The sequence below is a fragment of the Coccidioides posadasii genome, chromosome 3 (genome assembly GCF_018416015.2).
Source record: "Coccidioides posadasii str. Silveira chromosome 3, complete sequence".
In the NCBI taxonomy this organism is placed as follows: domain Eukaryota; kingdom Fungi; phylum Ascomycota; class Eurotiomycetes; order Onygenales; family Onygenaceae; genus Coccidioides; species Coccidioides posadasii.
In genome coordinates, this window is record NC_089409.1 from 6,247,281 (window position 1) to 6,272,172 (window position 24,892).

The following is a 24,892-nucleotide window of genomic DNA, read 5'->3' on the forward strand; positions in this document are numbered from 1 at the left end:
CTTGAAGTACCTTGAAGTATTCCGTACGAATGGATGGACTCTGTACGGAGTACTGTATGTTTGTACTGTACCTGTTTCCGGTCCCCACTTCTGAAATGCACTAACTGTATCAGGGATGGTGGCCGGTTCGCTACGGCTGAATGATAATCCGAAATCCGACTCCCTGGCCCCCCTCTCGCCTGCCTTAAACGGACAGTCCCTCGTCTGCAACCGCTTTAAGAGTCAACTTCACCCTTCTCCAGACTCGCTCATCGTCAATCATCATCATCATCATCATCATTTCACACCAGTTATCATCTACCACGTCGACTCCGGAGAGGAGACGATCCTTTCGATGGACTGCTGGAGCCCTTGGGCGATCCCGGAAACCTCTCTCTCACTGAGAAAAGTGTCCCAGTATGTGATCTGGGCGCTGATGGTATCTGGAGACACTATAGCGGTTACGATCAAGTCGTACTGCGAACCTCACCGTGTTAGCACACACCATTCACGCTCCAATTGCTCGGGAAAGGGGTTGGGGGGCAGCAGGGAGGGGGCCTATTAGTCTACCTCTGTCTCCTCATGTGTTTCAACTTCCCTGAAGCAGATCCCTGCCTTGCTGGATAGGGGCTGCTCGACCGACAAGCATGTGTTAAACAACGGGCTGTGTCCATCGGAGCATGCCATCGTCACCTCTTTTAAAGAGCAGTGCTGGTGCCTCAACCTCTCTCGAATGGCAAGCTCATTGTCCTCGAGGATGCGGCGAAGAGGCTTGTTTTCAACCATTGAAAACCGACATACAAGGAGGTTGAAGAGGGGTCCGATAATGCTGCTGACGTTGGGAACCGGAGCGTCTCGGCCAGAAACCAGCGTCCCAAAACAGACATCGTCCAAGCCGGTAAGCTTCCTGAGCAAGAGTGCCCAGGCTACTTGGATGACGTTGGTCATGTTGAACCCAACCTTATCGCAGTATTTGCGCAGCGCACCAGCTTGCGCAAGGGCCGTGGTGTGCACTCGGAGCTCCCTTCCGGATCGCGAGCTGCCATTCACGCCGTTGATCCCATTTACCTGCTGACGTGGGTCGAAAATGCAGGGCCTGATCCCGGCGAGATACCGCCTCCAGAACTTCAAGTGAGAACTGTCCCCGCCCCACTCGTGCAAATAGGAGGCCCATAGTTGGTACAAGGCTTCTGGAGCAGGCGGCACCGTGCCATTGTACGCAGGCCCAAGTTCCTGCAGGATGATCGATACGGACGTGGCATCCAGGAAGGCATGTCTACCCTCGAGCTTGCAGAAGACTCGGCCTGTGGTTGTTTGATACACGGTGAATTTCAGTGGCAACTCATCCCTGCCACAGCTGGATAAAAATGGCTTCCTGACAACGGGCCAGATGTTCTCATCTTCCACGCCCCTCACGATGTCGACATCGACGGGAGCGTCACCCAACACAACCTGGAATATCTTAGACGGACTCGATTTGCTCTGGAGAAGGACGGTCCTAAGTATCGAATGGTGGTCTACAAGTCGACGCCAAGCCCCGGCAAGACGAAATGGGTCGATCATATCACCCAAGCCTGTGAGTTCCCAGATTGTATGTGCCTGCAGGTAGGAATCCTGTGGGAGCAATCCCAAGTGGGTCGAAGTGCATGGGAAAGCATCAATGACCTGTGTAACGTTCGATATTTCATCAAATCCTTTCATGTCGCGCTCAAATAGGCGGAGATCGCCATACATCGACTGCACTGCCGAGAAACTATCTGGTACCAATGCCACAGCTGGGACTGTACTACCGACTTTCAGGGCGAGGCGGGCCACTGAATTGGCGTGAAAAATGTCTGAGACACTCACGGTCATGCTGTCCCGAATGCACATTGCGGCGAACTGCATCGCGATGAGTGAATCACACCCAAGGGTAACGAAATCATCGTGAATGCCAATGTCGTCAGGCTCCAACCGCAAAACAGATGCTAAGGCGCCCTGCAGTTTCGCCTCGGTAGACGTAAGGGATTTATGGGCATGGACTCGGCCAGCTTTCTCCCATGCCCTCAGTGCGCTCCACGTCAACTTGGACGCAGCTTCTTGCCAAAAAGCACGCCCTAATAGAACAATGGATTCCGATGGCACAGACTGGAGCCGAATTGGAATGCAGCAGGCAGGCACTAGGCTTCCTAGGGAGCCGTTTCGTAGGTGAATCATCAGCTGGGACAATTGAGCATGGATGTGTGCTTCGAGTCTCGTTAAAATCAATGTATCTACGGTTGCAATTTCAACATCAGGGACGCCGACAAACAAAACCAGCTTCGAAGTGCGCATTCCTTTGGGTGTAATCCATTCTGCGACAACCTGGAACCGGTCTCCAAGGTAAGTGCGGGCTGTCAGTTCAATCTTCGCGAGTGACTTTCGCTCCTGGAAAACGTCGGGCGCTCTTTCGGGTTCGCACTTTTCGCCCAGGATGCTCCCTATTCTTTCTATAGGGTTATGGACGATAGTGCCTAGGAAATGCTCCATGCACTCCAGCATGGACTGGACCTGTTTCTGGGAGAGCACGGTATCATCGAAAAATGCATTCACTGTTAGTTTATCCGCTTCTGGCTCGCATATCACGTTCAGAATCTGTGTACTGAAATTGGCGTAGGACTGCTGTTTCCAGGAAGTGTCATTCTCCAATTCCCAAAGTAGAGGCGAAGAGAGCTCCATCTGTGTACCCTTTTCGGATTGAGGTTGCACAACAAGCAGACTTTGGAATTCGCAAGCCATGGCTGCCTCGGGACTTGCTTGTTGGATCTCCTGTATCCCCGTTTGTTCGAATGGAATCAATGCAGTGCGATGATCCTGCATACGCTTTAGTGCCTCGTTGATTTCAAGGTTCTCCTGGAGCCGTATCCGTACTGGATGCGTAGCGATAGTCGGACCGGTTATATCGGCGGCTCCGTCAATGCTGCGGCCCATCACGGTCACACCAAATACCGCGTCAAGAGAGCTTGTGTGCTGACACACTACCATGGCCCATGCCAATCGGATCATCGATGATGTTGTCGCCCCCCTTTGGTTGGACAGACGTAGATGGATATCTCTTTGTGTCCACTTGAATGCTTGAGAAGCAGTGCTTGCAGAACGGTGGGCTAAGAATGGAGCTTCCTGAAGACCGCTGAATTCCTGTTTCCAGAACTCTCTGGCCTCACGCTTGCTCAAGTCAGCTATGTACTTGATAAAGGGCGAAAAATATTTCAGGTCGACATATTGTCCCAGGTATGCATTTTTGACAGCGTCGAGAATTTGGTTGTATGACCACCAGTCAAATAATGCATGATGCATCACTAGCGTCAGTGTTGGGTTGGAGCTGTCACGACAAGCCACCAAATAGATCAGAGGTGTGCCGAAGGACATAAGTCTCTCCCACCTGCTGTCGCCATGGCGGTTGGTTTGTTCTGTCTCCAGCCATTCGATATCCTGACCACGCACCACGGCTTGGAGGATGCTATGGGTTGATTGGAGCTGCCCTGCATTGATGATCCGGGTGCGTAGGATAGCAAAAGAATCCGCAACCACGCCCCAAGCGCATCGCAGCCTATTCCAATCAATATTTGTAGGCATGCGGAAGGTAAATCGAGCCTGAAAGGCGCCCGGCTGACGAGCCGTCCGGGCCATGAGGCGTTCCTGAAGAGGGGAGCACGGGTAGATGTCCTCGAGCTGGTAGGGAGGGACCCCACATTGATCAGCTGCTAGCTGCTTGAGCGACTCCGCATTTGCCGAGTCTACCAAAGAAAACCGCAACACGCCGAAGGGAATGCTAGCTGTAGGGGATGCAATTCGTTCTTTTTGTGCTTTTTGACACAGCTGGGAGATGACAGGTGTCTGAAAGATGTCAGTCACCGTTAACATGAGCCCAGGGATTTTTTGAGTTTCTTTAGCCAACTTGATAGCAGAGATTGAATCGCCTCCCAAATGAAAGAAATCGTCGTCCTCCAGGATTTCAGCCGGGGATAGAGCTAACACGTGGGCAATAAGTCGAATAAACTCCATGCCCAATCGACCGCTGTGGTTTGAAGTGAGCCGATATGCTTGCAGGTCGTTCTTTGTCAGCTTTGAAATCATGCTACGCAACGACTTTCGGTCAACCTTGGTCGTCTGGGACAGTGGCATTGCTCGCAAAGGAATAAGTAACTCGGGAACCATATATCGAGGGAAAGCACCGTCTAGTCTGGCCTTTACCTTCGGAATATTGATTTCAAATAAGTGGTTGGGCTTGCAAAATGGCAAGGAGCCATCATCAGATCCTTGTATGGTTCCGTCCTTGAATGGCTCCCATTCAACGAACAGGACTAAAGCAGGGCGTCCATGATACAGTTTCCCCATCTCGACGGCAACCGCCGCTCCAGGAAATATGTCCCGAGCAAAGTGTTCGATCTCTCCAAGTTCAATTCGTTGTCCTCGGAGCTTGACCTGGGTGTCCTTCCGCCCCAGATACACCAGTGTGCCGTCTGCTAGTTGCCGCACCAAGTCTCCAGTCTTATAGACTCGCGAGCTCTCGCCTTTACTGGTCATCCATGGTGGGCTTGCGACAAACGCGTCCGTGGTCTGTTGCGGACGATTCAGATACTCTCTACCAACGATCGGTCCTCCGATCAGGAGTTCTCCAGCCGCCCCGATGGGCACCAGCTTGTTATGATTTTCTGCCTCCACGACCCATGTTGTCCCTCCATACCCACGGCCGATATTCAACGGATCCCCATCTACGGCGACATGAGCTTGGACCGTTGAAACCACCGTACATTCTGCTGGGCCATACGCAATCACCAGCCTCATGCGAGCAGCCCACCGAGCAATCTCGGCAGGCGGCATGGACTCACCTCCAACCACCATCGTCTTCACGGCTGGAATCTCTTCTGGAGTTAAAAGGCGAGCAACTGAAGGCGTGAGCTCCATCCAGTTGACACACAGCTCTATAATCGCCTCTTGGAGGTTGTTGACTCGTTGTGAATCCGATGGTATACAAACACAGCCTCCGAGCATGAGAGGCACGAGAGTCTCATGGATGCTCACATCGAATGCATAGGATGCAAACTGCAGCACCCGTGATGAGCCGGTGAGGTTTTGAGCTTCTGAGCTCGATAGGGCATTCGTGCACATTGAAGCATGTTCAATCACAATTCCTTTGGGTTTCCCTGTTGATCCCGAAGTATACGAGACATATGCCGCATTCCTCGAGGTGCTCGAGGTTTTTTTCTCCCGTCTAATAACGGTCGCGGTATCTTCCGGTCCACTTATGTCGGCGATATCGGGCACTACAATCACGGTGTCTGCCAGACCCGAGGAAGTCTGTTTGTACAACGTGGATGTAAGAATGACATTTGCCCCGACGTCCTGACAAATGACTTGGAGTCGCTCGTCGGGATGCGCAGGGTCGAGCAGGACGAATGCTGCTCCAGCCTTCAGGACACCAAACATCGAGACTGCAGTCCATTTGGATTTTTCGAAAAGAAGCGGCACGATAGCTTCTGGGCCGATGGAGTAGCCATGGAGGACATGCATGACGCTGGACGAAAGATCATCCAGCTCAGCGTATGTCAGGGACCCGTCCCAGGCACATATGGCCTCCGCAGCCGGTTGATCGAAGCATTGTCTCTGTATCAAGTGATGTATACACTCATCTACAGCTTCTTTTGGGACTGATTCGTTCCAGTCATGGATCTGCCTTCGGTGGCTTTCCGATGTAAATTCGAGGCTTTGTAACGACCCCTTCGGGTTCTCGGACAGGGAACGGAGAATATGCTGAAGTGCTGATCTTAAAAGTCCGAGCAACCCCTCGTCCAAGAGCGACGATTGGCAGTACAGAGATACGCGCGGCGTTTCCGTCGTTTCCACGAGAAGGATCAGCGCGATAGGATGATCCGACTAAAGGTAGCTGGCGTGAGCATCCCTCTCTTCGGAAAAGACTCCAAAGAAACTGGTATCAACTTACCGATTCGGCCCACTGGTCAATCCAGCTCGTTGAGCATCCGTGAATAACACAGCTGTTGAATCGACCTCGGTATTCGCAGTCATGGAAAAGCCACCCTCGAACCTTTTGCAGGAGGACAGCTTCCCGGACGCAGCGCGTGGGCTCGAAGGAGGCGCTCCATTCTTCAATGATCTGCTGCGGTTGGGACGTGACACCCTCTGGGAAGACCCCGAATTGCGCCGTAGGAGTGTCGGCATATTTCGCAAGGAGTATTGACCAGGCAGTCGTCAAATATGGGAGAATATTGGCTTCCGAGCCTATGTCTTGACACTCAAACACCGGACAGCTGTACACTCCCCGGGGTCTCTGTGTACTCCCTAAGATACTTAACCTGGGAAAGAGGCACGACTCGATATCAGACTCTTGCATCTTTTCCGGTTGTATCATCTCATGTCTAATCTTGAAATTTCATTTATTGTTTTGCTTCTCTCTCGATCCCGCTTCCCAAACTCTCTCTCAGAGAAAATTCGTCGAAGGATGGGGTAACGAAGCGGGTTTTCTACAGAGTACGGAGTACGGAGTACATTTCTATAAAATACCTGGCTTCAGGAGCAAGGTTAGCCGAGAGTATTGTTTAGGTGGCTCTTTGCGTGTCGCTGAATTTCCAAAGTGCATGGGGATCTTGGTCCTGGCTGACTGATTGACAGCTCACTAACGAGTGACTATTAGTTAGTTACTTGTCACTTTTGATTTTCATAAACTTTGGCCTAGAAGACAACCCAGAATCTTAATTTTGACCGGACAATACGATTGCACAACTCCTGAGGTGGCGGTTGACTAATTTGCGGAAAATAGCTGCTGTCGATAAATGCAATTATTTTTCGTCGTGCCATGGGTTTCCGGGCTTTTCCCGGCTGCTACCTACACTGTCGTCACCTTTGCCGGCCTGACGCACGGCGTCTAGATTGTGCCGTGCATGGTTAATTTCGACATCAGCCAGCCACCCAAGCCTGAGAGGCTTGAGGTATTGAATAATCCGGTTGGGAAAGTTTCGCTAATGACTCCGGAGATTTGCTGATCTACGCTGCTGCAGATCACCCGATCGCCGCTCAACGTCCGCCACTTGGACCTTGAGTCTTCGAGGAGCCCCCATTTTGGGAAATTACAGCATTCATCTTGTCAAATGGCAATCGATAGATAGACTAGGGCGAGAGGAATAAGCTTTTCCTAGAAGTTCGGTCGAGAAGACCAGATAATCTCCAGCCTAAATAAAGATATGAGATCTTAACTCGTTGAACCGTGAAGAAGTAGCGAGTGAAACCAGGAGCTAATGCATCGCTGGCGGCTAACTAGTGTATCCCTCACGCCTTGGCTCCCGCCGAAAGATATCCATTCTCAAAATGTGATCGTAGGATTCAGGCATCCGACGCTATACTTCCCCTTCTTTGCACTTCCGCGATGACAACCATCTGCCCGATACCCTGCAATTGCTGTTGATCCCTCTTGGTGAGCTCTTGACGACATGAATTTATGAGGAGCATATTAAAATCTTATCACTAACTATAAAGTGTCGCTTGATTCCTCTGTTTGCTAGGCTCAATAAAAAAAACATCTCACTACGCATTATTTTGCAGTCCTATCACCCTCACCAGCTTGGTACTCTCCCACTCTCCCCTCTCCCACACGCCCAGCACACCTTTGCTCTCATATCCACCATGGCTATGCATGAGGACCCTGTAGCCAGCTCAACCGGAATCAAGGTCATCATCGTTGGATTCGGTATAGCTGGCGCTAGTGCTGCAATTGAATGTCATAGAAAAGGGCATAATGTGGTTGTCTATGAAAGACTGCCGGAGCTCACTAAAGTTGGTAAGGCCCCCAATGATTTCTTGACTCAATTACGAGCTACGCAGCCGCTCTGACTGCAGCTTAACTCCGTTAGGAGGGGATGGCATCAGTCTTGGCTCGAACGGGTGTTCTGTCCTATCTAAATGGGATAACGGTGAGTTCAATGAAACGATCAAGCCATTAAAGTTCCGAACGGACAATATGAATATATTTGATTATACCGGGTTTGATCTCGGGAAACATAAATTCCACGGGTACAATGCTGGGAGAGGATACACGCTTAACCGTGGCTCGCTCGTATTCTCCATGTACGACTACGCTCAGAAACTCGGAATCAAAGTGTTCATGGGCTCCACGGTCACAGAGTATTGGGAAACTGAAGACGAAGCGGGCATTGTCGTCAATGGGGAAAAGGTAGCAGCAGATTGTGTCATTTGCGCTGAGGGAATTCACAGCAAAGGCAGAGCCGCAATTACCGGCCAGGAGATGCAATGCAAGGAGACAGGTTTTGTGTCCACTCGAGGATATTTGGAGGGCAAAGCGGCTATCCAGGGTCCCTCACTGACTCGAATTGTCAGTGGCATGGAAGACGGCAATTGCATGTACGGATGGATGGGGCCTCGCATGCACATCAGCATGGGTATTAAGATCGACGGCGGCGAGCTCTTTTGGTACGCCTGCCACGAGGTAAAACCCCTCCTCAGTCAGCGCTAGAATGAGTCTGACATTGTTCGAGGCTGCGAGTGTCCCTCCTAAAAATAACAGTGAGGCAATAGATCATATTCTCGAATGCATGAGTGATTGGGCTATGCGGGATGAGCTCGAGTCAGTCGTCCGGAATGTTTCGGAGGGGAGGTTCATCTCTCAAAAACTCGTCGTGACAACAGCCCTGAAATCTTGGCTCTCTCCTCGCCGAAGGATGATCGTTATTGGTGATGCAGCCCATGCAGCTCTTCCGACCAGTGGCCAAGGAGGCACACAAGCCATTGAAGATGCGGCTGTACTTGCAATTGCCCTAGAGTTAGCAGGGAAGCAAGACATTCCCCTTGCGCTGTCCGTAACAGAAAAGATCAGGTATAGTGGCCCTCCTCGTAATCTAAAAGCTCGGCGTATGTCTACAGAAGAGCTTACTCGATGAATCTAGATTCAAGCGCGCTCAACTGATTCAACAGGGGGGGCTGGCAGTGCTGAAATTTGGCATGAATCGAAGTGATTTTGAATTATTCCGAAAAGATCCAAATCTGGCGAGGCCTCCGCACCCCGCTTGGATCTTTGACCATGACTGCCAAGAATACACCTACAGGGAATTCGCGGCAGCGGCTGAGGCAGTCAGATCTGGGAAGGATTATGTTCCGACCAATATCCCTGCGGACGGGGAATACCGGATAGCATATGATAGCAAGTAAATCTGATGGGACACTCTCCGTGGCAGATGGCTGCACGGGTCTTCGTGTTGTGGTTCAAAAAAAATAGTTGTGTACGGAGTAGCTAGGTTCGTTTTCAGTAAATGCAAGGATCCGCATCGACCAGGCGGCAGCAACATTAGCGGCCATTTATCAAGAAATTTGAAGGCCGAGCTGAGAAATATGTAAGCATGGATTTTGGTCTCTCATGGAGATGAAACGTGGGATCTGGCACTGTGTTAGTTATCCCTACTGAAGAAATCTCTCTCTCTCTCTGTGTGTGTAGCGGGCGAACTGCAGAGTGCAAAAAGGTTCAGCTTTTACGAAGTTGGTCGCTCCCCCATGGGGTAGTGTCATGTAGTTGGGTGTTCATTGGCTACGTAGTTACTATGTAAACACATACATAGCTACAAAACTTAGCTTATTCGAGTTCAAATTGAGCTCTGTTCCCTGACTACCTCGCTCCTTCAGGCTCCGCTTGGCTTTTCTGTCTCCCACGGGTTGTCCGTCGACGAATGATAGTAAACACTCAGATACACACCGGTTTTTTCCGTGTATGCGAAAGAAACCCAGGAAGTAAAACGCTCGGTTGTACTTAGATCAATGTCCGGACTGCGAGTCTTCGTGTCAGCCATGGGTTCCTAGAAGCATGTCTGAGTCTCGAAGGTCAATGGCCACTTACAAGTAGGATTTGACCGTGTCTACATAGGAGTGGCCCAGGTCCGTCAAACCGATCATGCGGAAGAACTGGGCCACTCCAGTGATGATCTGCATGTCGTTCTCCCCATGAATAGGGAAATAGAGCTTCGTCAAGGGATTTGGGTCACCAGCTCTCATCTCATAGTTCCAAACCAAGGGCGTTGCCTTGGAGGAATGTTTACTATCATCAAATGCTACTTCAACTGGGCGCTCTCCTTCCTCGAGGTTGATGAGATCGAAAAGTAGCTTCAAGTACTCGAGACCTTTGGACACCGTAGGACCTTGAAGCCGCCCGCCGAGGGTCCAAGCCTCCTCCAGTTTGTCCCGAGTGACGTTGTTGGAAGCAGTATATAACTTGAGGCGAGATTTCGATGGCTGCACAAAGTCCCAGGACAAGAATGCTCTGTCGTCGTAGCCCTTGTCCTTCAGGTAGGCGTGTACCATCGAAAACGCGGCTGAGCAGTCAACAAGATGCTCCGTGTTCTTGACGAAGTCGGCCATCATTTCGGCCATGGATTTCCCGGTGACTTTGCATTTTAACGCCGGAAACGCATATCCCTTGACCGAGACACCTCCACCACCGATCAGATCGAAGCCGAATGCAGTTTGGCTCCTGAGATACCCGCCATCGATCTCTGTTCCTTCAATGGAGGTTTGCTCATTCTCGCTTATCGTGAGTTCTTTAACAACATGATCCCAAAGCTGGAGGTCGAAGCCCGATATCTGTAGCTGCGAGAGCGCGGGAAGGAGTTTAGTCACGGGAACTTTGTTGAAAGGATCTTTTGCCGTTCCCGACAAGTCGCCGAGAGGTTCAAAACCAACACGAACCACCGGCGGTTTTCCATTTTGCTGGTAATTGATACTGAACTCGACAGGGAGACCACTCCGTGTGATGGAGCTGTTGAATTTTCGTGGATATGGGCCCAGCTGGGGAAGGACGATCCGCGCGAAGAATTGGAGGTAACCGAGCTGTTCTTCCCAGCTACCATCCGCGGACCCAAGGACCTTGGACATCATCAATCCGACCTTTTGCCACCAGACATGCTGGCTATTGTCGGCGAACTGCAAGCTGCGAGTCAGAGACTCGTAAGGGGTCAGAGCCGGGGCCTCTGGAGCGACAGTCATGGCGTGGGGGGAGGGTAAAAACACGGGATTGGGGCTGTTGTGAAAGACGTGATCGTATTGCAATGTCGATGAAATCAGCTTTCAAATGACATTTCCCATGTATTTCATATGCATGTTTCTCCGTGGACGAGCAGGACAATTATAACCCTCTGCCGTTTTCGTCAACAACGGCATCCCCGGCCGATGGAGACATTCAAAAAGCGGGCGTCGATGAAATGGTGGTGATGACAGATTATCCGCGCCTTGGAAATCTTCGGCAGAGGCTGGCTGGCCGTGGGATGCCCCGCTTGTCACAGCGAGCTTCGTGTTCTTGACTTTGGCGAGTATGGAGATCATGGCTTTCCACCTTCAGCATATCTCGTCCGGCTTTGGAAACTTCGCGGATCATTTCTAGCAGACGATTTTGATCGCCACGACCCGCCCAGCCCGTATTGATCCTTGGACGTGAATAATAGTGTCAGCGATCTGGTGGAACAGAGTCACTGATGATCATTCAACCATGCATTCGGGGCTGGCTAGACCTGCAGCCTAGTTCACAATGTCTATGGATACGGAGGATGGATGGCTGGCATGTTAAACATGGCCCTGCCGGCTGTCCCTCGCTCGCTCGCCAAGCTTCAGTCAACTCGTCAAAGTTAACTCGTTTGCTAGCGGGATCGCATCCGCAAACTAGGTAACTAGTTAGTAAACCCAGTCTGATGGGTCGAGCAGGGGTCTAAACGGCGATCTGCCAACCCACGTCAGAGCAAGTTCAATTCTCAGTCCGGGCTGCGACACCAAGGTGCGAAAAGTACAGAAAGAGCTCAAGTTCTTGCATTGGCTCCGGCGCAAGTTTAAGCGATGCGAGACGGTTCTTCTCAGGCGCCCTTGTCAGATCACAGGGAGGCTGAAGCGAACATACAGGATCGCCCAAAATAGTCGTGTTCCACAAGCCAATCTTTTGATGTACGGCTCAAATTGGCATTCCGGAGTGCATACTCCGTACGGAGTACTCCGGACATGGGCCCTGAATATCACACTGGCTTGAAATATGCTTTGGGTTCCAAATGGCCTCTGTTGTTTGCCTCTTCGTATCGCTGCGGACCGGTCCCAAATTGCACAAAGCCCTATTTAGAATCCGACTTGGGTGCCCTGGGTGCCTTGCGCCCGCGGAAGGGCCGTATCTCATTTCACCCCCACCGCATTGGCCATCGACCGGGCGGATAGCAGGGTTCCCTTGGGCCGACGGTGCGGCCCATCCCATCGCGACCAGGGTTTGTGTTTCATGGCTTGTTTTCGATGCATGAATTTGCTCGGCAGGACTTCTCCGCTGTCCTTGCTCGGCTCGGCGCACCCCGTGCTCACCCTCCGTTGCTCATAGTGACCTCCAATATTCGATAGATGGATACTCCTCGTTGATGCTCGATTCCAATCTTGGCCCTGCCTTATCAGTGGCATGTTGATTCGGGGATATCAAGTCGATTTCCGCCACGCCCTATTCCCTGACGTTGCGAATAGCACTCCGCAAAACCCGATGGCTTCTGGCTCAGCCTGGAAAGAAAAATAGGTCATATCCATAGTATAGCCCCATTCCCCCCTCTTACTTTTATCCTCGATTAAGGTCGGCATAGGAAGCACTAGTGGATGAAGTTGAGGCACAAAGCAAATGATGACCACTCTCTACAGCCTGGATCCGTGCATTAGGAGGGCGGATAGGATCTCTTGTTTGTTCTTTAACATTTGCGATGGATATTTGATCCTCCATACCTTGAAGTAACTTAATAAGACGCGAGGTGTCTTCTCCAAAGCAAATCTGAGGTTCCAAGAATGGAGTATCACTGGCGCATCTACCTGTCCATGATACTTCTCGATACCGAATTTCAAACCCTTTTCCGATTGAAAACGCCAAAGCAATGGCCCATGGCACTTGGGAGGCGGGTTAAGTTCACAGAGTCTGGGGACACGGTAGGACATCTCTTTTACTGGCGGATGTCAACAGCGCCATTCTCACAATGACCTAACGCCTTTGAGCCGCTTCCACTGTGAACAATTTGTGTAATTCAAGGCGCCAATGCGTCAGAAATATAAAGTCAGACACGCAGGAACCAAGAAATTTGAAGTGTCTGTGTGTATTACAGCTTTCTTCCTTCCGCGCCAGTGAGGGGTTGGAGCATAGTGTTGATGTCTCTCTGGAGATCTGAGATTTTGAAGTTGAGATTTGTATCCAGGAGAATCTATGAGGAAGCTTCTTAGGAACACATCACAACGGCTGACATTTTGAGAGCAAAGGCATCTCAGTTCCTCAGCAACTTGTCTGGCCGGCGGTTTGGTCTAGCAAGACTGGCCATTGAAGAAAGGCGGGATCGCAATATAGCGGCTAACATTTGAAGACCGCTGCTTCTCATCGGTGCATGCTTCCACACGACACTCCAAATGGACACACCAATGCAGTTGACGCTGGCTTTCTTGATCCTCGACTTTTGATGGAGAGGTTTCCCGAGTTGCATGTTTCGGGGGCTTGTCTTGTAATGCCGACTCTTCTTGGGCACATCATGCCTTCATATTGTGAATACCCATGGAAGCTGGATTACCAGACACAGCAGATTGAATCCTGAGGGTGATGAGACAAGGCTTATAATTAACAGCCACCGAATAGTATCCATTATTCCTTTGAACGTGAGGTTGCCTTGATTGTGTAACAAGGTACACAAAGCAAAATTTGTATCTGAGTTCCCTGCTTCCGCTTACTCTTCTGAAGCCAAAGTCTGAAAAGGAACTTTCGCAAGCCACCTTATCTCTTTTTATTCATTTCTTAAAAAAATACCGGTTCACTTTGTTTTTTGCATTTACCCTTTCTCTTAACTTGGCTGTGGCCTCCATGAAAAATCTCTTCTCTGCCTTGGACTTCCAGGCCCGGAACAGCGACCTCTGTTAGTTAGGTTATCCGTGACCTATCGGAGTCAATGATTGAAGTGATGCCAGCTTTCCTCTTCTCGGCAGTTAATCTCGATGCCCTTAATCATCCCTTTTATTCACTACTCCTTTTCTCATATAAAAGTGGCGGATGTCCAAATACCACAACCCCCTTCTCCACAAGCTTAGTGAAATATACCGGCTTCGATGAGGACAAAAACTTTGATGTCTGAACCTTTGCCCTTAACGATTTCTTCGATACGAGGAATTGGACTGGACCGACATGACGTTCCGCGAATCCCAGTGATTTCTGTCTCGCCTCTCCAGCACCCACGAGCTTTGAAGGGCTCACAGAGTGAGGTCCAGAGGAGCTCGCTTGTTCATCTCTCCGAGTTCTAAGCCTGGTTTGGCTCTCAAAAGCCGCTCTTCATAAAGTATTTTAAGAGTGGAAACAGAAGTGGCGTGGGAATGGGTTTCCAGAAAGTGCAGGTTAATCTCCTCTTTGCAATGGAGTGCCATGCAACAGGACTCTACAACTTCTGCTGTCGGTGTACTTTCACCTTCCATCCCTATATCGAGATCTTACACTGCTGAGGACCAAGTTACTATCCCTCGTTCTATTGGCAGCAGTCGTAGGACCAAAGCCATCCACCAAATTTGCTCAGCAACGTCGGACATAAAAGCAGGGGCCACAGTGACAGAGATGAAGATGAAAATCGAGGTCGAAAGGCATGTCAGCATTGGTGGTTTAGTGGTAAAATCCGTCGTTGCCATCGACGGGCCCCGGGTTCGATTCCCGGCCGATGCATTTCACGATACCTTTTTGAACTTTTTTTGGTGAAAGTTCGAAAAGCTCTGAGTTGTAGGGTGCCCTTCAGCGTAGGCGATAGGTCCTTTGGGTCAGGACTGCTGGGTCGAGCGGACAGATGCTCCAGCACCTGGTCTGAAAACGGTACCAGCATCTGTGATAGCGAGGTTATTACGGAATAATGAGTACGGAGCGCTCGCAAAAACATTCCTATCATTCTGGGGGAAGCAAAAGCTGCAACAAGTTGACAATAGGCTCCCCTGTTGTCACCTTCGTAGCCCGAGAGTCGTCCCATGAACCCGTCAAACAAAGGGTGCCGTGCCGTCTACGGGATCTCACGGCGACGGGGTAAATCCTGCCCCACAGATAGGGTAAAACAGGTTCCAGTCCAAGGTTGAACGTTGTCCTCACTGACAATGATGCTCTTCAACGGCGAATCTTTCGAAGCGCAGCTTGCGTTCTTAATGGGATGTGGATCCTTGCGCCAGTGCTAAACATTAGACTAGGATCGCTAAAGGTCAGCCTGCCGGCTGGCTGACCTCTGAGAGAAGCCACTGATAGCTGTCTGCTTACCGAATAAAATTTTTGTAGTATGATAATTGAAAAGGCTCTTGCTCCCGGGTGTCGCCGGAAATATGTCGACATCTTCATCAAAATCATCTCGGATAGAGGCACCTTCAGTGGGCAGCACCTAGAAGTCAGGTTTGGCACCTCGACCTCCTCCCCGTCGACTCACCTGGAGAGCATACCCCGGGGCTCCTCGAATGGTTGCCGCTTACGTAGCTTATAATCAGTCCCTTTTTCGTAATTGACCCGCTGTGAGCCGCGCCGCTATCGACCTCTTCCAGTTCAGATTTCTTTTGATCAGCCTTCGGCTGCAATAAGTGGACAATTTCACTTTGAAAGCATATCAGTACACCTCTAGTAATAACCTGATATATCACACCTAATTCCGCTTCCGGTGCAGGACGACCGCACGCTTCCCAGAAAATGGAATTGAAGCTTCCTATTAAGTGAACCAAGCAAAGGTCTTCAACATACTGTTGCAGTATTCTTAGGGTATAATGAGATGTGGTGAACCTCACCGGAAACACCTTGATATCCTCGGCGAGGACGGTGACGAAAGCTTTAATATACGGTAATTCCACGTCATCTGGAGAGGAAATCAATAGAGTATGTGGTTTCCCCACCGCAGTCATCACCGAGGGGAGTATACTCCTTGATTTTAACCGCGTGATTGAAAGTGGATGTGGGATGGGGCTTCTGCGTTGTAGCCTTCTGATACCAGCCCGGGCAATTTCGGCCTACTGCATGACGGAACCAACGTATCTGTCTTTGTTTTGACTTGTGAAGTGGCCATTTTCGAGACGTAATTTCCTTTACATTGATCATGTTAATCAAAGATGGACGATTGCAATAGGCACGCAATACTACCGCTCTGATCATAGTCAGCGTCATAATTCCCTTCGGGATCCTCATCGATCGGGAGCTATTGGACTCCCGGTCCGTCAAAGCCATTTCCACCTGACCCTCTCTTTTTTGCATTTGCAAGGTTGATAATACCGATAAGTGAGTCGGAGCGAGCCTTGCACAAAAGCTTCTCGCCGCTAGGATCCTGGAGGATTTTGCCGCCTTTTCTGGCGCGTCAATGATGGAAGGACGGGCGAGGTCTATGTTGTCAATATCTCTAAGGCTCATACCAACACTTAGAACTCTCATCTGTCTGCCTTCAGGGAAGTATTGCCAACCTTCCTCCACAAGGATCTCGCAAGGTTTACTGTAGCAGAAACCAGTATTCACGGATTCCATTGATGTTGTCTGTTGCAATTGCTAAGGTTACCCTATGATTCATAATCAGTATTCTGCTATGATACCGTCGTTGTAACCAGAAAAATACGTATTTATGAAAGCCTTGCCCTAGAAGAGCATAAATACCGCAATGTAGGCATGTCTCAACAGCTGAGTGCCCCTTTGGCACCAGCGGATTGCGCATTCCACTTTCGTGCAGCACTGTCTAATCGCTTCTTGGATGGCATGTCTGGGGGTATTGGTAAAAAAAGCACCTGAATCTGGTGCGAGAACCGACGAGGTTTATTTCAAGGCCAAAGCCTGCTCTGCAACCATTTTATACGCTTGGATTCATTCCATGATATGTTCGAGGATGAGAAGGCCTGATACGCCGCGAACACCGCTGCCATATCTGAAACTAAGTCAGCGAAATTAGTTACGTGGCCTGGGCCGCTTGGACATACCAAGAGAGAGGATTCTCAACTGCTTGTCTTCAGCTATCATAGCTTTCCTTTGGTCTATGTTCAAGTCTGTCGTTATTTCATATCTTGCAGGACTCACGCAGGCAGGGAGACTATTCTCAGCCCCGAGGGCCGAGCTCGGCCAACCCCGCATGGTCCTACCTATCACATAGTCGCTAGAGCTGTCGCTGCAAGGCGTCCGGAGTACTCCGTACGTGAGTCGTTCCAGGGGACTGGGTAGGTTACCAGGGGTGAACTAGCTTGACTATTGGTCGTATGCAAGACCAGGTGGGACTCTTATACCACTGGTCAAGTTCAAAGGAATTATCAATCTTCCTGTCTGGCCTGACGTTTAATCGCATCCTAGTCTGGCTCCATCAGATGGGGGAAGCTGCTCTATATTTGCTGCAAGTACGGAGTACGGAGTACCTCTCTTCTGAAAAGGCCTGTGTGGCTTGTGGATAGTGTTTAACTCTCCGGGACCTGGCTAGAGACATATGCCGTCCGCCCGACAAGCAGACCCAGAAAATGTTACGTTGAATGGATGCAATTGTCTCTCTATGAAAGGATCTTTCGTTCATGCTCGAAGCTGGAAATGAATTTGGGGAGTAAAGCGATATGTACGGCATTCTTACATGGATATGCAAGCAGTCCAACAATTATATCCGATCCCGCTTAAAATGAAACCTCGGACCGTCCAATCGATGTCACCATATAGCAAGAAGCCAATATTAAAATGTGTAACTCCAGGATAACATTTACAAGAGCATCGCTAGCATTCCAAGTGCACCCATCATAGCACCGCCCTCCAACTTACCAGCACCGTTTGGTGACCCTCCTGCTGGCGTTGGTAGAGGGTTGTCGGGTAGTCGGGTGAGCTCGAAATCATCATCGTCGTCATCATCATCATCGTCGTCGTCGTCGTTGGTCGGAACAGATGGAAAGGTATCTCGAGTGGTACTGGGAGTGGCCGTGGCAATGGGAGTGACGGTGGGAAGGTTGAGGGTGAATTGAGAGCTGCTCGTGGTAGAGTAGTCATCATCATCGTCATCATCGTCATCGTCGTCGTCGTCGTCGTCGCCAGGCCGGGAAGTAGTAGTAGGTGTTGGGGGGCTGCCTGTGAGAATTTCGGTGGCACCGCATTCTTCTAGAGACCGGTGTGATGGACAACAGCCAGCATCCGTGCAGTAATACCCGGAAGGGCAATATTCTTCATGAAGGTCCCGTTAGCATGCAATGGCAAGGCATTGCCTGGCATTCACTTACTTCCGTTCCGGCAACAAGAGTCACCTCGGCCCGGGTTATAGCAATGAGGAAAGGCGCCACACTCGGTGTAGCCCTCACCGCAAGATCTCTCGCAGGTGTATGGCGGCCTGATCTGCTTGCAAAATCGAACCTGTCTATTTTGCAGCTTCTGTAATACCTCTTCAGGGGTATAAGATCCTGCCATGAGATTTGTCGCTGCGGCAGCAACGCCAGAGAAGAGTACTAAAGAAGAGATATGCATTGTGTCGGTCTTATTATATGATTGGGTTATGGTAGGATGGAGCAGTTTTGGAGCTCAGCGGGTAATCCAAGACAGGAAAGAAAAAGAAAGAAACACCATAGGGAATGCGGCCGATGCTCTGTATATAAATAGGAAGAGTCAACGGCCTTTCCCTCCCGTCCGCTGTCAACATCAGCCTCGTTCGCCAAAGGGTCATCTGCCCTTCGCCTCTGATGCGGCTCAAGAGGCCGCTTTGATTGGCACAAGCGGGCTCCGTAAGTTCAAGCATTATTTTAGCTCGCTCGCTTTGTGGTGAACATGATGTGATAGTGGATCAACTCGCGCTCTGCAATTTGGCACCCTAATTTCCACAATCTCGACAGTCTCTTGACCGATCATTTTGGGTTTGCCAAATGAAACCTGGCACTCAACGGTGCACGCACTCTCCTTCAGTTGAGTGTTCAATTGGTGCCAATGGGCGCGCCGTCTGCAGCCCACGATGTCAAAACGGCCTGCTGAGCGGAACTCGACCGTCAGGCGATGCAGCGAGTTTGCCAAATAACGATGGAATACGGAGTAAAAGTAGCGCAGCCTTGGCAAAAGCGTCAAAGATCCGGGGTCTTGGCAGTCGCATTTTCTCGATTCCTCGCGAAAACGCTGCCGATCGGCACTCGTCGCCCAAACGGAAAAGAGGACCTTCGGTGCAAGCGAGCCTAGAGGCTGGTCGACGAGCTTGGCTGCACTCCGGAGGCCAGGCGGTAGGCATTGTTCTTGCGGAATTTGTCAACGAAATAGGTTGGCTGGTGGGATTCGAGGTTAACGGGAGATGCTCTTGGCGATGTTAGCATGCATCCCCTGGTCCCAAACCCGCTGGATTAAACTCGAATACGGCAGAGGGTCCCCGCAAAGCCGGTGGCTAAGCATTTTTTCAAGGATGCGCTTCGTTTACCTCGTTTTAGCTGGGTAGATGGAATTGTTCGATTGGACAGGGAGCTTCACGTGTCATGCACGACGGAAATTTTGGGGCAGATGGAGCCGCACAGTATTTATTTTTAGCCGCGAGAAGTGCTGGCGCCGGCCACAGGATATTATGTACAAAGCTGAAGCAACGTGCAGCGGTATCGGGAGATGATATGATGCGTTTTCGAGCTACGTACGATCTCTGCTGGTCCTAACTCTCGGATATGATGAGGTTCACCGATCAGACAATCTTGCTGAAATTCTCATGCGGCCTCTCTTCAACGGCAACCCAGAGCAGGACAATGGGTTGAATGGAGACGCAGAAAGGGAAAAACACCATTAGCCAAGGATGGCCAAGGAATTGGACAATTAATACTTCCTAATAATTTTTTTTTTTTTTTTTCTTTTCTCCAGCGCATTGTTGACCCTTCCTCAAACTGACGTTGACCCTTTCCACCATGAGAGAGATTCAAGGTGTTGTCGCGTTCGCTGACTGGCACAAAGAACGGGGTCGATCGGGTCAATGCCTGGCTCACCCAGCAAACCTAGACTTGCGAGCCCCAGATAAGAATGTAGGACATCTAGGAATGATCTGTCAGTCTCGGTGTCAGCGGGAAACTGCTGCTGAAGGGCTGCATACCGGGAAACTCGTCAACTCCTTTCCCAAAACCGCCAATCAGATGCTGCGTTTTATCCAACAGATATCTTCGATTTGTGTCGGCATTGATGACGTTGAGGCGGTTAAGAATCTGTGATAAAATTCAGTTTGAGCTCTATTGGGGGGGTGTTGTGAGGGAGAAGGATGTCTACCGCCAACGAGCCAGTCACCCAAAAACAATAGCAGGTGTCGGCGATTTTGTTGGTTCTTCCGTTGAAACCTGCGCAATTTTGCTGTTCACTGGGCCAATGGGATGCCGCCAGGAGCACGGGTAAGGATGATATTTGCTCGTCGATGGAGAATGCAGCGCCTTTCGCGAGCGAAGGTCGTCGGGTGGTTGATGCCGGGAGGTCCAGTTCCTCTCTACCAGCGGTTTCGCCATCCTCTTCGTCGTCGGATTCATTATCCTCCTGTATTACGTTGGTCTGTCGAAAGGCGAGCCACTCTATCAGGGATTCAAACTCCGCGGAGCCTGGAGTGCATGCTGCAATATTCAGATCTGGTATGATATCACCGGTCTTTTCTTTCGGGATGCCGTCAAGAAATGATAATGTACCAAGGGCGCAGTAAGTCAGCCCAGCTATAGTTTTCAAAAGAAAGTATAAGCTGGAGGGCGTTGGAAATTTGGGTAGAGGATCGGCAATGATGATGATGATGATGCATACCGTGGGCCTCCAACCAAGGAGCTTGCGCAAATCCACCGTCATACGACTTATTTCCCCCAAAGCATACACGGTCAACCTCCTATCAACGGTACGTAGGAAAATGAAAGATGGATGGCTTTCTCTTTCTTACCTGACATTTCTCGACATAAGCAGCCAGCCTCAGGATATCAATATCGTCGACGTCCTTCAGGTACTCAGCGTCCTTTCCCCGGAGCATGTATCGAATGCCAGCTGCACAACAGCAAAATCGTAGATCGTTGCCTCCTTCTATCTGCCCGTTAGCGCCCAGTACCTCCCCAAAGCTCCCATCCTCGCGCTGCATTGTGCGTAGCCAACGCAAGCACTCTTTTCTCCTTACACGCGTCAAGTCATCACCAAGGATTAGCAGGGTGACCAGCGCGAAGAAAGTAGCCGGCAAATTAGCTGGATCCCACGCCTCGTTTGCAGCCGTCCTCTGGTCATCGTCCCCAAACTTGGTGCCGGTGAACCCTCTAAACCCCCCCGAGGAGAGCTGGCAGTGATAGACCCAATTGGCATAGGCCCGTCGCTCAGATTCAGATAGACTTGCGTGCAAGAAGCCAAGGAGATCGAGCCCGGCGACGATAAAGAAGCCCAGGGTCATGCGGTTGGAGTCATTGGGGGTATATTGGTGGGGCAGCAGGGTTTTGAGACAGCGAAGGAAATATTTGATATGGCGATCTTTCCAGAACAGCGGCGAGTCCGCCATTTTTTTCCTTTTTCTTCTTTTTTTTTTTTCCCCCTGACGAACCGAAAGCGAAATACCTTGGTGTTTCTCTTATTCCTCTTCTTTTTCTTCTCCCGCGCTTTCTTGCTAGGGAACAACGAACGGCTGTTGGACTATTACCGACAGCCCTTCGCTCTGCCGCTGGATGTTCCGTTGCTGGCAGTTCTTGGCACGGGCGGCATCGGGCCACTTCTAACTCGTTAACTAGTTGGACAGGAGCTGCAGTCGCGTCTTCACCGCGGATTTCTGCGTGATGAAAGTATTGAAGTCGGACATCTCCACCGCGAAAGGGCTGCTATCAATCTGCTGCTGCACGCCGATCTCTCCCCCCCTCTGCGTCACCTCACCGTTTGGGTGCTCGATTCAGTAGAGTTTACCGTCAGAACCAGGGCGTCAGTCGTCGGCCTTCGTAGTACAGCCTACTCCGTACAGAGAAAAAACAACGTGAGTTCGCATCTCATAGGCTTTGTTACCCAAACAATGCAACCTCGTGGAAATGGTCTAATATTCCCTTTTTTCTGATTTAATATTCCCGGCCTGGAGTGGTGCTACCCAGACGTGTTCGGGTTGTCTAGCCGGAAGGACTTTGCCATTCCGTCCTTTGTCAACCAGCCTCTTGAGGATACGGAAGCATTGAGCTGAATGGGCCCTAGGTATGAAGCACATTGCTTCATCCAATAATGTTCTCTAAAGACCCCCCAATTTTTATTTATATTCTATTTTATATTAATATATATGTATATAATTTTTTTTTTTTTTTTGGGAGAAACACTCCTGTCGGCGCCCGCATAAAATGCCACCCTACACGCGGTCAATCCCCTGCAGCAAACACGCGATTCCGATGGAATATACGACCGTTCTTTGTGCGGATCCCACCAGATTCCCGCAAATAGAAAGGGTGGGAAGCAGACGGGTTCCAGCAGCTCCCGTGTAACAACGGAGTTATAGGGCAGATATCCCAGCCAGTCATTTCCCCTTTTCCCGTATCGCGTGTGCGGATGTTCCCGTTTGCGAAGCCGATGATGACGAGTCATATAGTCTCGCCAATTCTGCCGGGTCAAGTCCCAAGCACGGGTTAGTCGTGGAAACTGCTGTCCTGGAAAGGCTCCAGCAATATCTCGTCTCACCGGCTGTAGAGACCCGAACCTCGGTATTATGAGGCTAATTTTGAGTGGCTGGAGGAAAGATAGAAGATATTCCCGGCTGTGTACTTACTCCAAAGACCTTATCCTGGCTTTAAGCATGCGGTGGAGGATTGCTCTACGCTGTTTCTGTGGCTGCTCCATGGGATTCGAGAGTAACCAGCCTGACTCGAATCCTCCTGACCTTGAGCTGGAATTCCTGAGGGGAAATTACTGTATGAGATAATCGGTACCGAAAGGCCCAGGAGAAATGTGCTGTGGTCCTATCAACGCCAGCTGGAAAACAGTAGACGTCGTGTCGTCCTAATTGCGGCTGGAGTGGGATCAAATTCCCCCGAACCCATTTCTTTTGCTAGATCATAATGAAGAATCCTTCCTATTCTGTCCCAAGCTGAGCCAACCGTTGAGAGAAGAGCTCTAAATCCGGATGAACATATATGTACGGTGGTATCAAAGGAAGTCGATATTCCCGGTGGTCTCAGTCGAAACGGCTTAAGGTCATCTCTTTAAATATTGCATACATGCATATACTGTAGCTATTGAGAACGCCTGAACGAGTGGCCCATCGAAACTCACCCGCAGCCTCAACGATATTCCGCCTGTGCCTGGCGGACTTCGCTGCCCAGGAGATGCCAAGAGACAGGCGACCACAGCTGAGCAACTTCTCCGTAGATATTCTCCAGTGATCTACGAACTGTCTGGTTGGACTCGTTAGATTCAAGCCCGCTCCTGCTGGAGTTTTCTCCAGCGTTCTCTCTTTTTCCCGTCTCCTTTCCCTCTCCCTGCCCTCCGCAGAGCCCACGGCTCCGAAATGTGATATGAGCCGCCTGTCTTCCAGAAGCTTCATCAAGCTTCACGCTCTATTTCAGTTTGCCCTCGCAGCGTACCTGACTTGGACACCAGAAGTCATAACGGACTCGGGCCTAGTCTACTACGTTCAAGATGAGCTGAAAATCGTATGCCACTTCTCTTTTTTGAAAACCTCGTCGCCCAAAGTTTGGCGCCTCTTGGGCTTTTTTTTTTTTTTTTTTTTTTTTTTTTTTGGTACTAACTGTTCCTCCCAGTCCGACATCCCACCCTTCAGCCGTCCCCGCTCCCCCTTTGCCTTATGCGGCATCCTCCTCCTCGTCTTCGCGCTCGTTGACCTCACCCTGGCCATCAAACTGCCTGCCCTGAACCGCATTCTCACAATTGCCCACTGCATCCGCCGCGACGCCGCCGCTGCACGCCAGCTGCGAACCGAGGGGCAACTCGCGGAGGAGCCGGACCCCAGCGTGACAGATGCGGCAGTCAAGGTCGCGACGGAATTCACATCACTATATGTCCATCTATGCATGCTACTAACCACCCTGCGCTTCTCGATCTTCTTCTTTGTCTCGTTGAAGGTTTACTTCTCGCCAGAGAGCGTGTGGGCGGGGAAGGTCGGGCCTGCTGCGCTCGACTCGATAAGTAACCCTACCGCCGCTGCCGCTGCCGCTCCTGGTGGTGTGAAGATGACGTTGGTGGAGGAATTGAAGAGTAAGATTGTGCTGGGATATGGGGTCATGGAGATAATGTTCTCTTGCTGGGTGAGACGAGTGACTGTGCGCGGATTTGCTCTGTGGAAGCTCCCTTTCTGATTGAAAACCTAGTTCTTCATCGCCCTCAATGACGAGCGCCGTGCGACAGAGTACAAGCATCGATCTCTCGTCTCTGGAATTTTATAACTTTGGCCGGTGCATTGCCAGAGCGACTGGCATGTCCCGACGGATGTCACATACGCCCCGATCTAGAGCGATAAAGAGATCCCGCTGAATACAAGTATCGACGGAATATGTACGACCTACGGATAGTCTTAAAACCTCACCCGCGTACTCCGGAATTCCCAACACGGAGTATTGACCGAGGAACGAAAACCATTCTAAATTTACCAATCGCAGTTTTTATTAACTACCATACTGGTAAATTCTCAATGGTTTGTTGCTTGTGTCGGAAGTAGATCCCGGCGCGTCGTATCTACCAAGATTATTCATTCGGATGACAAGGAACTGACAACGCGGGATATTTCTTGTAATTTCTTGGTAAGGCTAGCGGGCAATTGAAACTATTAAAACAGAGCCTTTGAAAAAAATAATTATATGACACTGGCATTGACCATTTGCTGATCGAAAGTAAAAAAATTGAAACCCTTTCAACCCCCAGCGGCCAGCCTTTCCCATTCACTAGGTACCATTATCACGCGATTGCTATGACAAAGCATGCTCATCATGTCACGTTTGCATTAATTAGGTTATTAATATTGAGGGAAAAAAA

General features: G+C 50.3%; 9 protein-coding genes across 9 annotated transcripts; 4 read left to right on the forward strand and 5 right to left on the reverse strand.

Moving 5' to 3' along the window:
* Positions 1-46: 46 nt before the first annotated feature.
* D8B26_006941 (NRPS-like protein biosynthetic cluster) lies at positions 47-6,318 on the reverse strand. The gene is made up of 2 exons (XM_003066856.2): positions 550-6,318; positions 47-456 (listed from the first exon to the last, which is right to left on the reverse strand). Exons 1-2 carry the CDS (start codon positions 5,509-5,511, stop codon positions 298-300), a joined length of 5,121 nt encoding a protein of 1,706 aa, XP_003066902.2. The 5' UTR covers positions 5,512-6,318; the 3' UTR covers positions 47-297.
* Positions 6,023-6,196, forward strand: D8B26_006942 (uncharacterized protein; the record flags this gene model as incomplete). The annotated part of the gene is made up of 1 exon (XM_066125339.1): positions 6,023-6,196. The coding sequence occupies one exon, from the start codon at positions 6,023-6,025 to the stop codon at positions 6,194-6,196; it is 174 nt and encodes a 57-aa protein (XP_065981421.1).
* Positions 6,319-7,517: 1,199 nt separating the features above from the next.
* D8B26_006943 (uncharacterized protein) lies at positions 7,518-9,174 on the forward strand (the record flags this gene model as incomplete). Its single annotated transcript, XM_066125340.1, has 4 exons — positions 7,518-7,789; positions 7,863-8,455; positions 8,505-8,842; positions 8,913-9,174. Exons 1-4 carry the CDS (start codon positions 7,636-7,638, stop codon positions 9,172-9,174), a joined length of 1,347 nt encoding a protein of 448 aa, XP_065981422.1. The 5' UTR covers positions 7,518-7,635.
* A 340-nt stretch (positions 9,175-9,514) lies between these two features.
* On the reverse strand, positions 9,515-11,422 carry D8B26_006945 (uncharacterized protein). Its single transcript, XM_003066858.2, has 2 exons — positions 9,854-11,422; positions 9,515-9,783 (listed from the first exon to the last, which is right to left on the reverse strand). The coding sequence occupies exons 1-2, from the start codon at positions 10,993-10,995 to the stop codon at positions 9,639-9,641; spliced, it is 1,287 nt and encodes a 428-aa protein (XP_003066904.1). The 5' UTR covers positions 10,996-11,422; the 3' UTR covers positions 9,515-9,638.
* A 2,982-nt stretch (positions 11,423-14,404) lies between these two features.
* On the forward strand, positions 14,405-14,728 carry D8B26_006946 (uncharacterized protein; the record flags this gene model as incomplete). Its single annotated transcript, XM_066125341.1, has 1 exon — positions 14,405-14,728. One exon carries the CDS (start codon positions 14,405-14,407, stop codon positions 14,726-14,728), a length of 324 nt encoding a protein of 107 aa, XP_065981423.1.
* Positions 14,729-15,844: 1,116 nt separating this feature from the next.
* Positions 15,845-17,097, reverse strand: D8B26_006947 (uncharacterized protein; the record flags this gene model as incomplete). Its single annotated transcript, XM_066125342.1, has 4 exons — positions 16,593-17,097; positions 16,496-16,536; positions 16,130-16,382; positions 15,845-16,072 (listed from the first exon to the last, which is right to left on the reverse strand). The coding sequence occupies exons 1-4, from the start codon at positions 16,686-16,688 to the stop codon at positions 15,845-15,847; spliced, it is 618 nt and encodes a 205-aa protein (XP_065981424.1). The 5' UTR covers positions 16,689-17,097.
* Positions 17,098-17,524: 427 nt separating this feature from the next.
* Positions 17,525-18,643, reverse strand: D8B26_006948 (uncharacterized protein). The gene is made up of 2 exons (XM_003066859.2): positions 18,211-18,643; positions 17,525-18,154 (listed from the first exon to the last, which is right to left on the reverse strand). The coding sequence occupies exons 1-2, from the start codon at positions 18,449-18,451 to the stop codon at positions 17,703-17,705; spliced, it is 693 nt and encodes a 230-aa protein (XP_003066905.2). The 5' UTR covers positions 18,452-18,643; the 3' UTR covers positions 17,525-17,702.
* Positions 18,644-19,388: 745 nt separating this feature from the next.
* D8B26_006949 (uncharacterized protein) lies at positions 19,389-21,538 on the reverse strand. Its single transcript, XM_066125343.1, has 5 exons — positions 20,844-21,538; positions 20,714-20,759; positions 20,201-20,628; positions 20,031-20,139; positions 19,389-19,971 (listed from the first exon to the last, which is right to left on the reverse strand). The coding sequence occupies exons 1-5, from the start codon at positions 21,438-21,440 to the stop codon at positions 19,823-19,825; spliced, it is 1,329 nt and encodes a 442-aa protein (XP_065981425.1). The 5' UTR covers positions 21,441-21,538; the 3' UTR covers positions 19,389-19,822.
* A 1,789-nt stretch (positions 21,539-23,327) lies between these two features.
* Positions 23,328-24,885, forward strand: D8B26_006950 (uncharacterized protein). Its single transcript, XM_003066861.2, has 3 exons — positions 23,328-23,556; positions 23,665-24,168; positions 24,232-24,885. The coding sequence occupies exons 1-3, from the start codon at positions 23,419-23,421 to the stop codon at positions 24,304-24,306; spliced, it is 717 nt and encodes a 238-aa protein (XP_003066907.2). The 5' UTR covers positions 23,328-23,418; the 3' UTR covers positions 24,307-24,885.
* The last annotated feature ends 7 nt before the right edge of the window (positions 24,886-24,892 follow it).